The 15421-nt window shown below is 40.9% G+C and overlaps 1 protein-coding gene across 1 annotated transcript in view; it reads right to left on the minus strand.

Moving 5' to 3' along the window:
* Positions 1-14186: 14186 nt before the first annotated feature.
* The window catches only part of LOC126355909 (cholinesterase-like), a 101050-nt gene continuing 99815 nt past the window's right edge, over positions 14187-15421 (minus strand). The window contains exon 10 of the mRNA XM_050006422.1: positions 14187-14413. Within this exon, the coding sequence (XP_049862379.1) occupies positions 14245-14413 (169 nt within the window). The 3' untranslated portion in view covers positions 14187-14244. The remainder of the gene's footprint in view (positions 14414-15421) is intronic.

Genomic DNA, 15421 nt, shown 5'->3' on the forward strand with positions numbered 1-15421 from the left:
TGACACAGAGAAAAAACAAACAGTACAGTTATCTACATTTTAAAATACGATATACAAAAAGTCTGCATTTACACCCCTTACATCCTGTATATTCACAATACGTACATGGTTACATAATGTCAGCTTATATTCGCATACGCCGGCCTCGGTGGCCGAGCGGTTCTAGGTGCTTCAGTCCGGAACCGTGCGACTGCTACGGTCGCAGGTTCGAATCCTGCCTCGGGCATGGATGAGTGTGATTTCCTTAGGTTAATTAGGTTCAAGTAGTTCTACGTTCTAGGGGACTGATGACCTCAGATGTTAACTCCCATAGTGCTCAGAGTCATTTGAACCGTTTTATATTCTCATACAAGCGTCGTGAAATCATTACTGATACGATTGATCTTTCCAGGTTTGAGACGAAGAGTGGGTAGTTTGTTTACCAATGTACCTCCTTGATAAGATAAACTTAAAAGGCAATAACTATATTATCTAGACAGAAACACAGCTAGCATTTATCTGAATAAGGAAGATATTTGGGCATCTAGTACATATTTGGTTTCATGTATATCTACATCTGCAAGACTACTCTGCAATTCACACTTAAGTGCCTGGTAAGGGTACTTCGAACGACTTTCAAACTACTTCTCTATTGTTTCACTCTGTAACAGCATGTAGGAAAAATGAACACCTAAATCTTTCCGTACAGGCTCTATTCCTACCCATGCAACTTGACGACAGTGTAATATTTTCCCATTTGGAAGAGAAATTTGTCGATTGAAACTTCGTCTCACAGCAACGAAAAAGTCTTCGTTTTATTTCTCGCAAAAGCAGCTCGCTTTTCATGCGCATGACACTCCTTCCCCCATTTTGGGGTAATACAAAACGAACTGTCCTTCACTGGAACTTTCCATATCCTCTGTCAGTCTTATCTGGCAAGGATCACTAACTGCACAGCAGTCATGGACTGTGCGGCTGATCCGGGCGGAGGTTCAAGTCCTCCCTCGGGCATGGGTGTGTGTGTTTGTCCTTAGGATAATTTAGGTTAAGTAGTGTGTAAGCTTAGGGACTGATTAGCTTAGCAGCTAAGTCCCATATGATTTCACACGCATTAACTTCACAGCAGTACTGTATCAAAGGAAGAACAGCGTAGCGTAGGCAGTCTCTTTAATAAATTTGCTGCATCTGTTAAGCATTCTGCCAATAAAATGCTGTCTTAGATTAACCTTCCCTACAATATTATACAGGTGGTAGTTCCAGTTTAAGTGTTTTATAACTGTAATGTCTAGGTATTTCAATGAGTTGTATAAACCTACCCGCGACATTTATTCGAGAGCATTACGGTTCAGTCCCCATCCGCCCATCCAGGTTTAAGTTCTCCGTGATTTACCTAAATTACTTAAGGCTTATTCAGGGATGATTCCTTGTAAATGGAAAGGAGTACCGTCACCATCCTTCCCTTCCGGATCTTGTACTCCGTCTGCTATGAGCTGGTTATCGAACAGAGATTAAATATTCCATCCCTTTTTTCGCTAACTTAGTTATAGTACCAATTCGCTGCAAGGAAATAAATAATTGGCACTTCAATAATTATTTATTATCTATCACATATTACGCGACTACAGCTACCATGATACGAAATTAGTAACAGTTTTGAATCTACAGAAAGTCCACGGTGACGATCAGTCTAAGATTGATAAAAGATAACGCACCATGTAGCAAGTAAACTCGCAGCTACTAATGGTGACTATTTCCTAATGGTTAACATTGGTCACTCTCAATAGATTAAGACAACTCGTCCCATTACTTTGTTAGCGCCGTGAGATCTCTCTTTACTAAGCCTGATAACGCTTCTACTTATTGAATCTTATACACGTTGCAATTTCAGATCAGTTAAGTGCTGTGCCAAAATATTTGGCTTGTAAAGTCACATTCCATAACTTAAGAGAGAAAAATTGCTCAGTATGAGTTTTAGCAGGGTGAATTACACTGAACAGCCAAAGAAACTGACACACCTGCCTAATATGGTGAAGGGCCCCCGCGACCCCAAAGTAGTGCCGCAACACGACGTGGCATAGACTCGACTAATGTCTGAAGTAGTGTTGCAGGGACCAAACACGATGAATCCTGCAGGGCTGTCCACAATCTCCTGTGAACAGCGCATTGCAAGGCATCCCAGATAATAATGTTGATATCTGGGGAGTTTGGTTCCAGATGAAAGTGTTTAAACTCAGAATAGCGCTCCTGGAGTCACTCTGCAGAAATTCTGGAAGTGTGGGGTGTTGCGTTGTCCTGCTGGAATTTCCCAAGTTCGTCGGAATGCACAGTTAACATGAATGGATGCAGATGATAGACAGGATGTTTACGTACGTGTCACCTGTCAGAGTCGTATCTAGACTTATCAGAGGTCCCATATCACTCCAACTGCACACTCACCACACCATTACAGAGCCTCCATCAGCTTGAACAGTCCCCTGCTGACATGCAGGCTCCATGGATTCACGAAGTTGTCTCCATACTTGTACAAGTCCATCCACTCTATACAATCTGGTACGAGACTCGTGGGATCACGCAACATGTTTCCAGTCATCAACAGTCCAATGTCTGTGTCGACGGGCCCAGGAGAGCGTAAAGCTTTGTGGTGTGCAGTCATCAAGGGTGCACGAGTGTGCCTTAAGTATAATTTTGACAGATTAATACATATACATATTTGATTGTGGATAATCACGCCCAGAACATTTTGTGCTAGAATTCTCATGTACCGATTGGTGGCAAGCAAGTCGTTTGTCGGTCGATCCGTGGCTATCCCTTGGTTAGTTTCCGACAGATCAAGTGTAGTTGATTTCACCGTCTGTGAACGAGGGCAGATCGACCCCCTGGAAGCTTCTGAGTGCTGTTGTCTTTACTGTCTTTCTCACCGGTATTTAATTGTCTGTTTATAATCTATCATAGCCAATGATATAATAAAAATTCTTGGTTTTGCTGTGTTTTATGTAACTAAGTCTGAATTCCGGCAAGTGGATATTTGCTGAAAGGTTATTGCCGTTCTGTTGTCTTTTCTTTTAGTCGGGTTTCAGCTACTTAGAACTTAAGGCTTACGCTTATATTTTTTAAGATTTTGGAAAATTAGCTTTGGGCATTCAGCCTTCGATCATTATTCTTAAAATTACCTTGCAAGCTTAAACATTGCGGCCTTCTGGCTTTGAAAGGTTATCTTAATTTATTTTAAAATCATCAAAATGTTATTGTGGGCCATAGGCCGTTTGTATTGCATCTTGTTTATGTTTGTCTATCCACATTTGCCTTGAGGCTTTCGGACTAGCTGTGATATTAAAATTAATTTTAATTATTTTATTTGCTGTTTTAACCGCATTTTTACCTTGTTGATTTTTAAGATTTCTTGTTTGGAGGCCTTCAGCCATGAAAGAATTGCATTTTGAAACTCCTGCTTGTAAAAGTTCGGCTATATACTCCTTTCGTTGTAACTGTGTTATTAAATTCCAATAAATTACAATTTAAGGTGAAACTGGCCCCAAACTTATTTGGCCCTTTCCACAATCCTAATCATCTGTTCTCCACAGCGAGTTTGGCGGGCGTATCACTTACAAACCATTTGTTTTTGGATAGGTTACACCTTGAACAAGCACCAGCTTCTCTTCTTGTTACTCTGTGATTGTAATCATTATGAAGATATTGTATCCTATTAGAATGATCTGCTGCTTAATGTTGTCGTTAATGCTGCACAGTGGGATGCTGAATATAATAATTCTCAACGAAAACATGGGCCAGGGTCAACCAAGACGGTGTATTTCAGTAAGTAGTGCGAGCAGTCACTTTCCCAGCCAACTAGAGGCCACTGACATATGCACTACGTTCTGTTCCGTTGTTGCTAGAGCGTCGTTGGAGGGTATTACACATTTGGTTCTGTTAAACTACAGGTACTTTGGTCTATACTACCTCTAAAAATAGAAATTTCAGTTTTTAAGAAAAATATTTTACATATTTGATAGCACATATACATAAAACATTCTCTCTGTTGTGTATAGGGAAATAAACTTCCTAAAAACATGAAATTTCTTTATGTTAATATAGCAGCGAATAATTCTCCTACTATTCAATAGATAGGAAATAAATACCCCACTGATGCTTAACTTCAGCGAAACATATCTGGGTAAAAACGAAGAAAAACTGTTTGTTCAAAGGGATTATCATTCAAAAACAAACTCGTTTTCAAAAGATTAGAGAGTGTGGGGATGTTACATGTAACGTGGTGGTGTCCAAAGAAGACATTTTATAAATTTATTATGCCAAACAAGCAAAGAATTACACTTCGCTGAAAAAAATGCCAAAAGATACCACAGTTCCTAATTAATATTGGTAGCAACATTATTCAAGCTTCATCTTATAATACACTTAAGACACTTACTAATAACAGCAACAGATTTAAATTTATGTTTGCTTTTACAAAAAACTTCAAGTCATCCTGCAACAATACAAGTCACAAATATATGTAAATGGTTTATATCCATCCATAGGCATATATTCAATAGCTCTTGTGTAATTTTGGTGTCAACTGCGCTCCAAATACTAAAAAAAAAAATCATTACAGGTGCTAAATTCAATAAAATATATACATATACTGGACAACAACAACACACTAAATAATGCTGTTTTAAAACAATAGTTTAATTAAAACGTGCATTGGGTACAATACCTCAGTCCTTTATCCTTGTGTTAGAGTACAAAGATAACATTTCACACGTGTGGTAGACACCAATTTTAGTAGTGTTTCAAAAGCATACTATAAAGACAAAATCCTATGATCAATACGGCAAGAACACGCCTTACTTCTGCTACAGAGAAGTACACAAAGTCTATACAAATTGACAACAGTTATTCTATAAGCCGTCATGCAGCTGAGTTAATCAACAATATAACGACGTACAAGGCGACAGCTGTGAACAGCATAGCGAAGGAAGAATGTAAAGTTTACAGAACGACTTCACTTACGTACAATCAGGACATTGCTGTATTCACACAGACTCGATACCACCATGCTGGAAACCATTACAGGACAACAGCGTATAGCTGAATACCACTACGTAGTAACAAGTTCCACATTATTACTTCTTGAAAGCTATGACTATTGGCAGACGCAAATATGAATCACTTAAGCATCACTTACTACATACAACATCAGAAAAAGCAGACAGTCGTCCATACGTAGCTGAATGAATAACGAAAGATAGTGGTTTCGCTCTTGGGCCTATAACAGTCACCTGCTATCTGATTACTGAGGTTTATTCGCGGTTCTCCGAAGTTTCTGTTCCTTCCTCGGTGTCCAACGGCTGTTTAATTGCCGGGACCATCACCAGTCCATGCTCACTCACTTCCTCCTTCGTCAAAGAAATTTCTCAGCGACAACAGTCTTTGCAACGAGACTTCTCTACAATCGTCAATCTGAGACGCCAGAAACATGGTCCTTGTTTCAATAAAAGAAACAGATTTGAAACTCACTGAAGCTAGAAAGCTGAGTATAGCTCTAGTGTAGCGTAAGCTATCATATGTCCAGAAAACCTATAGGTCTATCTGGTGAGGGAGAATTAAGAAGCTAACTATTGATCAACATCACTATAACGCTCCACAGGTGATAAGAAATGCGCTTTTTCCCTATTTTCTCAAAACGCCACTTCCTCTCAAATCTCTCACTACAGCTTCCACACTGGCTACCGACACACTTTCGACATGTGTGATAGCTTTTCATTGGCCTATTTCAGCTTATTTTGCTTTTCAGGTAATACGAGGGGCGTTCAACTACTAATGCAACACTTTTTTTTTCTAGGCCACTTTCGGTTGGGAAAATGCGGAATTTTGTGTGGAATACGATGGAACATTCCCGATTCAGCCCGTGAAGTTCAGATAGGTGGCGGCGGTCTAGGTATCCTTCAAAATGGCGTCTGTAACGAAGGTGTCTTCCATGCAGAGAACTTTCATTGCGTTTCTTTGGAGGAAACCCAAAGCACAGCAGATATTCATAGGCGTTTGCACACTGTCTAAGAAGACCTGGAAGGAAACAAAAGAACGGTAAGTCGTTGACCAATGTGTCTGTCATCATCGCAACAGGGTCGCCTAAACATGTCCGGTCTCCCGCGTGCCGGCAGTCCGCACACAGTTGCGACTCCCGCAAATTCGAGGTGATCGACCAATCAGACACCTCGCTGCTCAACTGGACGTCTCTGCTGGTAGTGCTGACAAATTCGTGCAGCAGATGGGGTACTCAACGGAGTGTGCCGGTTGGGTTCCTCGCAGTGTAGGAGAAGATCATAAAGGAAACGTAGGACCATCTGCGCGAAATTGCTTACGCTTTACGAGGCTGATCCTAACAATAGTCTGTCGGACATCGTCACAGGTGATGAAACATGGGTTCCTCGCTTCGCACCGGAAATGAAACGGCAATCCACAGAGAGGCACCACGCCACCTCAGCTCCGAAGACAAAGTTCAAAGCGGCTCCTCACTCCATAAAGTAATGGCGACACTATTCTGGAATTATGAGGGCGTTATTCTGTTTGATGTCCTCTCTCATGGTATAACGGACAACTATGGAGTGTATTGTGCTAATCTCAGGAAGTCGACGGAGCGATTTCAAGTGTTCGCGCAACAAAATTGCAAATGAACATCTCTGTGACAAAAACAAGTCAGCGCACCCGCGATTTTAGCTTACAAAACTTCAATGTTCTGTTCTTCCTCATCCACCCAACAGGCCGGATCTTACACCGTACGACTTTCATCTGCTTCGCCCAATCAATGATGCACTGTGCGGGATGCAGTATGAGGATGATGATGGTGAGGTTATTGATCCAAAAAGTCGTTGACTCCGTAGTCGACCAGTGAAGTGGTACCATACCATGCGGTTATACAGGTCCTCCCCGTAAGGTAGCGTAAGACCGTCGCATTTAAGAAGGATTATGTTGAAAAATAGGGTCTTGTATCCAAAAGAGTATACTGGAATCCGCAATAAAAGCAATCTGCTTTCAGAAGAAAAGTGTTACATTACGCATTGAAGGACTCTCGTTTTATTTTCACGCGCACTAACTTCACTATTTACGACTGTTAATTCTACTTAACTCACTAGCGACATTATTATTTGTGTCTCTGCATTCATTAGTTAAGACAAGCGAAGAACTCAAGTTCGTAGGCCTTCGGTTTTCTATGGCATTTCCTCCTAGCGACTTTGGTGTCTTTGGTTCATATCAACTATACCAAAAACAATAAAACTCAGAGTCGTTTTCATCTTCCGACCAGACCTAAAAAAAAGAGGAAATGACTGCTTCACGACAGTCGAAATTGCTGCGTTATACCGGTTTTCTTTAGCTGAGGTATACTCCATAATTTCCTAAAATCTTTCAGCTCAGCTGTATCGTACGTTTAGCAGGCGCTGGACTGCGTTCTGCTACTACATACCACTAGGCTAACGTACAGACGCAAGGCGACAAAGGTAGGGCTAAAGGTGAAATCCAAAAATAGATTGCTTCTGCCTCATAACTGGTGTTTCATAAAATTTACTAGTCAGAGTTTCAGTATTCCACGTCAGAGTTTCAGTATTCTACACAAGACAGAACATACATTGCCCTAGTATCTTAAGAAAAATATTAGATGGAAATATCAGTACAGACGGCATACATTGCTCCATACGGAAACGTAAATATAAATTTAAAGTGGAAACGCATCTCAAAATAGGCTACTTACATACGATTAAAAAATGGGAATATAAATAACGTAAAGAGAGTAATAATTTTTCGACTAGGATGATTTACAGTGATAAACTTACTTTACTGTGCACTGCTGTATTCTAAATTTATGTTAATTTTGTTTCCTACAGTATATGTTGGTAGAAATACATTTACTTACACCTGGGATTAGCAATTACTGCAGCAGCAACAAAACAAATCAGTGTAGTCGTACTTAAATGTTATGGAATTTTGACACAAATTATTTACAGTTCTGACGTCCATTTCGTCCTTAATAAAAACTGTCAGATTTATTTTCTCACTGCGTTCTATTTACTAGGTTTCTTTTCATTTTCTTAAATAAATTACTTTTTCCTAACGTGTATCCTTATGTGAAAGTTTCTCTCGACTACCCAGTATAAGATACCAATAATGACACTGAAGCACCAAAGAAACTGGTATGGGCATGCGTATTCAAGTACAGAGACGTGTAAACAGGTAGAATACGGTGCTGCGGTCGGAAAAGCCTACATAAGACAACAAGTATCTGGTGCAGTTTTTAGATCGGTTACTGCTGCTAAAATGGAAAGTTATCAAGATTTAATTGAGTTTGAACGTCGTGTTACAGTCGACGAACGAGCGATTTGATACAGTATCACCGAACTAGCGATGAAGTGGAGATTTTCCCGTACGACCATTTCACAAGTGTACCGTGGATGTTAGTAATCCGGTGAAACATCAAATCTTCGGCATCACTCCGACCGGAAAAAGATGCTGCAACAACGGGACCAACGACGACTAAAGAGAACCGTTCAACGTGACAGAAGTGCAACCCTGGTGCAAATTGCTGCAGATTTCAATGTTGGGCCATGAACAAGGGTCAGTGTGCGAACCATTCAACGAAAAATCATCTATGAGCTTTCGGAGCCGTTCCGCAGCAAGCGACCGACTGCCTGCTGGTCCGTCCGCGACTACACCCACTCACAGCCAGACATCCGACGGAGGAAATACTGGCTCGGACCCAATCATGCAGAGCAAACATCCCCACTGGCTACCCGACATCCCTGCCCCGGGAAGAAACCGTGCTAAGTTCCACAAGATGGTAATTGAAGGCACTTAGAAGCGGTCAGAGAACCAGTTACACGTCGCCCAATGAGACGACCTACCTCTCAGAGCCAATCAAAATCATACAAACTACACACACCCTGACAAACACTTGCACGAAGACCTCAACGATACCCAACAGTAACTAAGCACGCACCGATACAAATCGGGAGTCGATGCACATACACACACACACACACACACACACACACACACACACACACAGCCGACTTGAGAACGATTGGCGATACAAAACGCGTCGTCCGGCAGGACGACCGACCGACGATCCACCAAGACCGTGGCCCGGGTCAAATGATGCGTGATGGCAATGGTCAGGCGAGACATGTCAACGCAGACCTCACAGCTCTACCCCAGCTACACTAGTGCCGCATTGCAACTCCCCGACTGGCAGGTCTGGACTGAGTTCCAGATGCGTTCCAACTGACTGGCAGCCCGAAATCGCGACCCTAACTCCTTACTACCGACAACGACCGGGAAGTAACGGCAGTCCATCAAAGATACTACGAGAGGAGATACATCGATACGCGCTGCTAACACCGGTCACGGTCAGGCAAACCAGCAACTCAATGACAGTAGCAATTTAAATCAATGTAGTGTGGTGGAAGTACGTTAAAAACAGAGTGTAAAATACATGATGGTGGGAACACGAGCCACGCACGGCTCAGTAAGCTAACATGGGAACAATAGTGAGTATCAACCACAATATGAGTGTAAGAGACGCATAGTAATGATATATGTACTCATCCTTATAAGTTTACAAGCCATCATTTCCCTTGGACTATTCTGAGAGTATTCTTACTTGTTACCACACTTAAAAATGGCTTAAATGTGATATGGGACACTGTCTTCGATGAGACTGAAGATCAACAACATTACCTAGGTTTTCATAAAATTTCCTCATTATGTCTACAGAAAACATCACAGAAGCATTCCTTACAGTTCATATAAAATATTGATCTAACTGGCCCTCTTTTTAACCTGATCTAGTTAAAACATGTCTAAGGCTTCCTTCTTTTCTATAGATGGTCTTCCCGTATGTTTTTCCAGACTACTCCCTCATATTTTAGTAGGGAGGAGTGTTCTACCTAGAGGTTAGCGTACATGGGAGCACATTATGCTTTTGTCCAGTAGTCTAGTGACTAATTTTAGAGTCACATGAAGGAATGAGCACTAGCGATCGCCGTACGTCCCGTGTGTCTCAAGATTGCCGGCCGCGGTGGTCTCGCGGTTCTAGGCGCTCAGTCCGGAGCTGCGCAACTGCTCATGGCGCAGATTCGAATCCTGCCTCGGGCATGGATGTGTATGATGTCCTTGGGTTAGTTATGTTTAAGTAGTTCTAAGTTCTAGGGGACTGATGACGACAAATGTTATGTTCCATAGTGCTCAGTGCCTTTTTTTTTCAACAGATTTCGTTGTTGTTAGTCAGGAGGTTGTGCTTTGAGCACCATTTCTAAATATTTCGCATTCCACACCAGTTTCTTTGGCTTTTCAGTGTAAAGAGTCTTAATATATATGGAATTGTTGTCAGGTCTACCCTTCCGCTGACATTTGTACAGTTATTATGACCATTGCTGTCAGCCTGATCACTTGTGTCAGTTGTCTGATACCTTCTCTTGCCATCTTTTCGGTTTCTGTCACGACTATTTTGTTGTTGTTCTCATTCCATCTACCAATCGCTCTGTTATAACCCATTTTATCTTTATGTTATCTGTCTTTCCGTCTGTGACACACACTCTCATACATAATTTTTCACCCGTTTGGTAGATGGTGTGACAGTGTGGCACAAATGACGTACTTAGGTACGTTGGTTGCTAGTGTCAGGTGCGAAAGTGACTCGGCGTGAGATAGACTAAACGCATCATTTTAATTGAAAGAAGGCCAACTGTCATGAGTAAGACTAATTTGACTGGAACTAACCTGATTCCTTTTTCCAAAACGTTTTGCGTTGTTACGCAATTTGTGCCAATTTTGGTATGAAATTATGAATTCGACGTAGTAAGGAACTGTGTAAAAGATACTGCATGCCGTTCATATTTCTAGGCCGATGTTGGTTTGTAGCATATGGAAGGCCGTCTTGACATAACAAATGATCTAAGACTTAATATAGAGCTGAAAAAATTTGCACTTAGAGCCAATAGCAGTTTGCTGTATTCGCTTCTATAACACTTCTAACATATGCAATTTCTACTCCCGAATTGCCACTGCTATAGCGAAATTATCACAGGGCTCAGTTACGTTCAATGTAGATATGGAGTCATAAAAGTTAAACAGAAAATAAGTAAAGGGTGTTTATAAACGAATACCGGGCTTTTAATACTTTATAATATTTATTAGATGAAACTTACAGTTACAAATGATATGTCAAATGAAAGAGCAACTCAAACAGTCGTGTTTGGCACCAGTGCGCATACGCAGTGCGCAATGTTTCCGCTGAAGTTTGTTGAAGTTCACTGCACCCAAGCGCTGCACAGGCCGCAAGGGGCCCAATGACACGGCTTGCTTTGCATGGCCTCCACGTTCACCCCACCTAACGCCATGCGAGTTTTTCCTTTAGGGCTTCATTAAGGATCGTGTGTACGTGCCTCCACTACCAGCAGAGCTCCCTGAATTAAGAAACCGGATTGAAGCAGCTGTTGCTACAATCACTGAAGGCACACTTACTGAAGTTTGAGAAAATCTCGGTTATAGGCTCGATGTGAGCCGAGTGACAAATGGTGCTCACATCGAACATTTATAAAGTTATTTGTAAAACTGTCTGAGATGCTCTTTCATTTTGCACATCATTTATAACTGTAACTTTAATACAATAAATATTATAAAGCGTTAAAACCCCGATATTCGCCGGCCGCGGTGCGACTGCTACGGTCGCAGGTTCGAATCCTGCCTCGGGCATGGATGTGTGTGATGTCCTTAGGTTAGTTAGGTTTAAGTAGTTCTAAGTTCTAGGGGACTGATGACCACAGCAGTTGAGTCCCATAGTGCTCAGAGCCATTTGAACCCCGATATTCATTTATAAACACCCTGTATTTCTAATTACAAGATTGAAGGTTACTACACACAATATAAGATGGAACGACAGTGGTAGTAATTATGAATAAGAAGACAGGACAAAGAGTGAGTTGCTACGAAGAGTCCAGTGGTAGGATTATTCTTATCAGACTTGATACCTACCCAACGCGAATTACAATACAGTAAATAAGTAAGCTGCGCAGTCGAGCAGACAAAGAGGTGATAGTGAGTAAATGAGTGGATTGAACAGGTAACATAGTACATAAAGGGAGATGAAAATCTAATAGTCGTTTGATATTGGATCACTATAGCAGTGGGAGGAAAACAGAACAGAGATAAGCGAGAATATGGGCCCTTTACTACAAATGAGATATGAAAAGCCTAAGTGAGTTCTGCAGCCAGTTTCAGCAGGTAATACAAACACGCCGTTCAAGGATCACGTCAGAATGAGTTATACTAGCAGAGGGCCTTGAGACACAGGACGATACCAGCTTGATTACATAATACTGAGAAAGAGATTCCGAAACTGGATTTTAAAGCTTACCAGCAGGAGATATTAATTGATAGAACTAGTTCTGATGAAAAGCACACTGACGTGTAACAACATTGTACTGAACAATCAGTGTCTCTCAAAGTCGGATACTTGGTTATTGAGGAACGATGGTGTGCACTTGAAGATCCCTGAGGACATGGATAATACGGTTAGCCAGTTCCGTTGAAGAGGAATGTATTTCAATCGCTGAAGATGGACAAATCAAGGGACGTGAAAGTTAATTGGTTAAAAACCTTGGGCAGCATAACAAACATCTCTCCTTACCGACGAAAGAATGAAGTACAACAGTGTTCAGGAGTACAAGGTATTATAGCAATAGAAGTCATTTAAAAATGGCATTCATATAAGAAGCACGGAAGAATGAGCGAAATGGCTGCAGAAAGAATGTGAAGAAATCTAAAAGCAGCCGCGCGGGATTAGTCGAACGGTCTTAGATGCTGCAGTCATGCACTGTGCGGCTGATCCCGGCGGAGATTCGAGTCCTCCCTCAGGCATGGGTGTGTGTGTTTGTCCTTAGGATAATTTAGGTTAAGTAGTGTGTAAGCTTAGGGACTGATGACCTTAGCAGTTAAGTCCCATAAGGTTTCACACACATTTGAACATTTTTTGAAATCTAAAAGTAAATAGCCGTCGGATGGACAGGTGCCGCATTTAAAAATATAACATAACGTTCGAGTAAATTAGAATTGAGAATAAAAAAGGAATTGAGAAGGAATTGAGAATAAAAAAGGAATTTCGTTCTGAACCGCCGAAGAGAGAGCGCCAGCTTCTACAAACACAGTGAGGGCTTTTATGGCAGGCAGAAACTGTCTTATTACGTGATATAAGAAGATATTAATGACGAGTTTGAGGACATAGGGTATCAAATACGAGAATTGGAGTCTGACACAGCTTTGGATAACTTGAGAACAGCCAACTTACGGGTAATATTCTTTTATGATTTCTAAACTAATTAGCGAAGTACATCCGAATGATTATTTAGTTAGTCTGTAGAATTTGTGGGATTGGAGACCACTGAGTTTTCAGAACACAAAAATCCATTCTGCTTTCCAGATTTCAATTGAAAACAAATGCGACGACTATCCTACGATCGACGTAACAGTTTATGCATGTAGATTACTTATAAGAATGCATCACAAGAGCGGTTCTGACATTGCGCTTCATAGTGGAAGCAGCATATAAGAAAAATTAAGACACGTTCTTAAAAGATTCTACCACAAAAAGAAGATGCTCGGTCAAAAACCTGGAACCAAATTATTTCTCTCGCAAAAGATGACCCTCAATGGAATGGTGGATTTTACCGTAATTTGTTGAGCTCAAATAAGAGTATGGCTACAAAAGCAATGTTATCGACTAATTCACGTAGATCTCAGGAAATATTCGAACTGAAACAGAAACGAGCGTTTTTAGCAGTAGTGATTTACCTCAAAATACATTTTTGGATTCAATATTGCCTCAAATACGACGCGTATCGCTTAGAATTTCCTTCTGTTGATCAATGAAAACAGCTATACAAATAGAAATACGTATCAGAGGAAATCCCATTTATCTGATACACAGGACACCCAGCATTCTATTGTAGTGCAGCAGAAAAAAGTTAACTACAATGCAAAAGTTATTAAATTTAGCTAAATATATGATGTTATTTAGACAAGAACAAATCGTGTGAAGTATAATTACGTTTAGTTAAAATAAATGAAAGAAATCACAGACATAAGAATAACTTGTAGAGTAATATTTTATTTCGCAGCTGTTATTTAGAGAAATTACATTTAAAATATTATATGCTATTTCTATGAGTTACTGAACGACAATTTAAGAACTTCCAAGTGACTTCCAATGTGACTCCATCAGTAGGTCCCAGGATACGGTTCTAGCGGTACGTTCTCGTTCCAGAAGTCCATGCGCTCGCCAAGCCTGTCGTGCGCGAGCGAGAAGCTGGCCTGCATCAGCAGGTAGCTGCGGCTGCTCAGGTCGTACGGCTCCCACACAACGGGGTCCGCCTCAGGGGTAGGGTTCCTGTGGAAAACGTTTCTTTGAAACTGTGATTAAGTGTAATTTTGGCGTATTATCATCTGTAATTTACTAGACACATGCCTGAAGCGATTTTTCTATTTTTATACACTTCATTTTAATGTATCATCACACACCACATGTAGAGGAAGCAGAAAGTTCTTGGCCTGGACCTGAAATAGTGATTATGCAAATGATGCTTTGTTTCGTTCCCTGGTACCTGCTGCGTAATAACGAAAGACAAGGGTGACATCATCAGATAGTTCCGTTTCTACGATTTATTAAAATAGCTATGCAGTGTAACATTTATTCAAATAAATAATCTTCAGCACTGTGCTTCCCTCGTATCTGGCAGATTATAGTGGGCAACAGTTTACAAACGGCCGCACTTTTCTTAACCGACATGAAGATCATTTTAGAACTGCAATATAGATAAAAGTGTTGAAAATTGCGGCTTACGATATTACACAAAATGACATTTAAAGCTTTATGGAAAATCTACAACTATATCGGCATCAGAAGAAACAGTACAGTACGATTTAAGCAAAACTTTGGACTTAATGCGAAAGTGATCTTTCTTTTTGAACAGCTCACAAAGAGTAAAACAGTTATTGGCCACTGATAGGCAAGTCTGTTGGTGGAAATAAATAACCATCACTTGAGGAACCGCCTGGCTTCGGAAATTTCTGTAGGGGTAATAGGAATAACTGCAGACATTTCTGTCGATGACTGGGGACGGTGTACAGAACAGCATTACATCGGTATTTACATCATTTGCAGACTAATAACAATAACCATTACAAGCCGTATGTTTTAGATTGTGTACTACTTCCACTTCAACGTAGCAATAGCAAATCAGTCGTGCTTATTTTTCCCAGGACAGGAGACAGGTGCTGACGTGTGGACGAGTGGATGCAAAACGGTTAGTCTATGTCGACAAGCTTAGTCTACTTAGTGGTACACTAATGACCGTGAACGAAACGGCAGCGCCTGAAGATTGTGACGTGTTTGTGG

The sequence above is a fragment of the Schistocerca gregaria genome, chromosome 3 (genome assembly GCF_023897955.1).
Source record: "Schistocerca gregaria isolate iqSchGreg1 chromosome 3, iqSchGreg1.2, whole genome shotgun sequence".
Taxonomy (NCBI): Eukaryota; Metazoa; Arthropoda; class Insecta; order Orthoptera; family Acrididae; genus Schistocerca; species Schistocerca gregaria.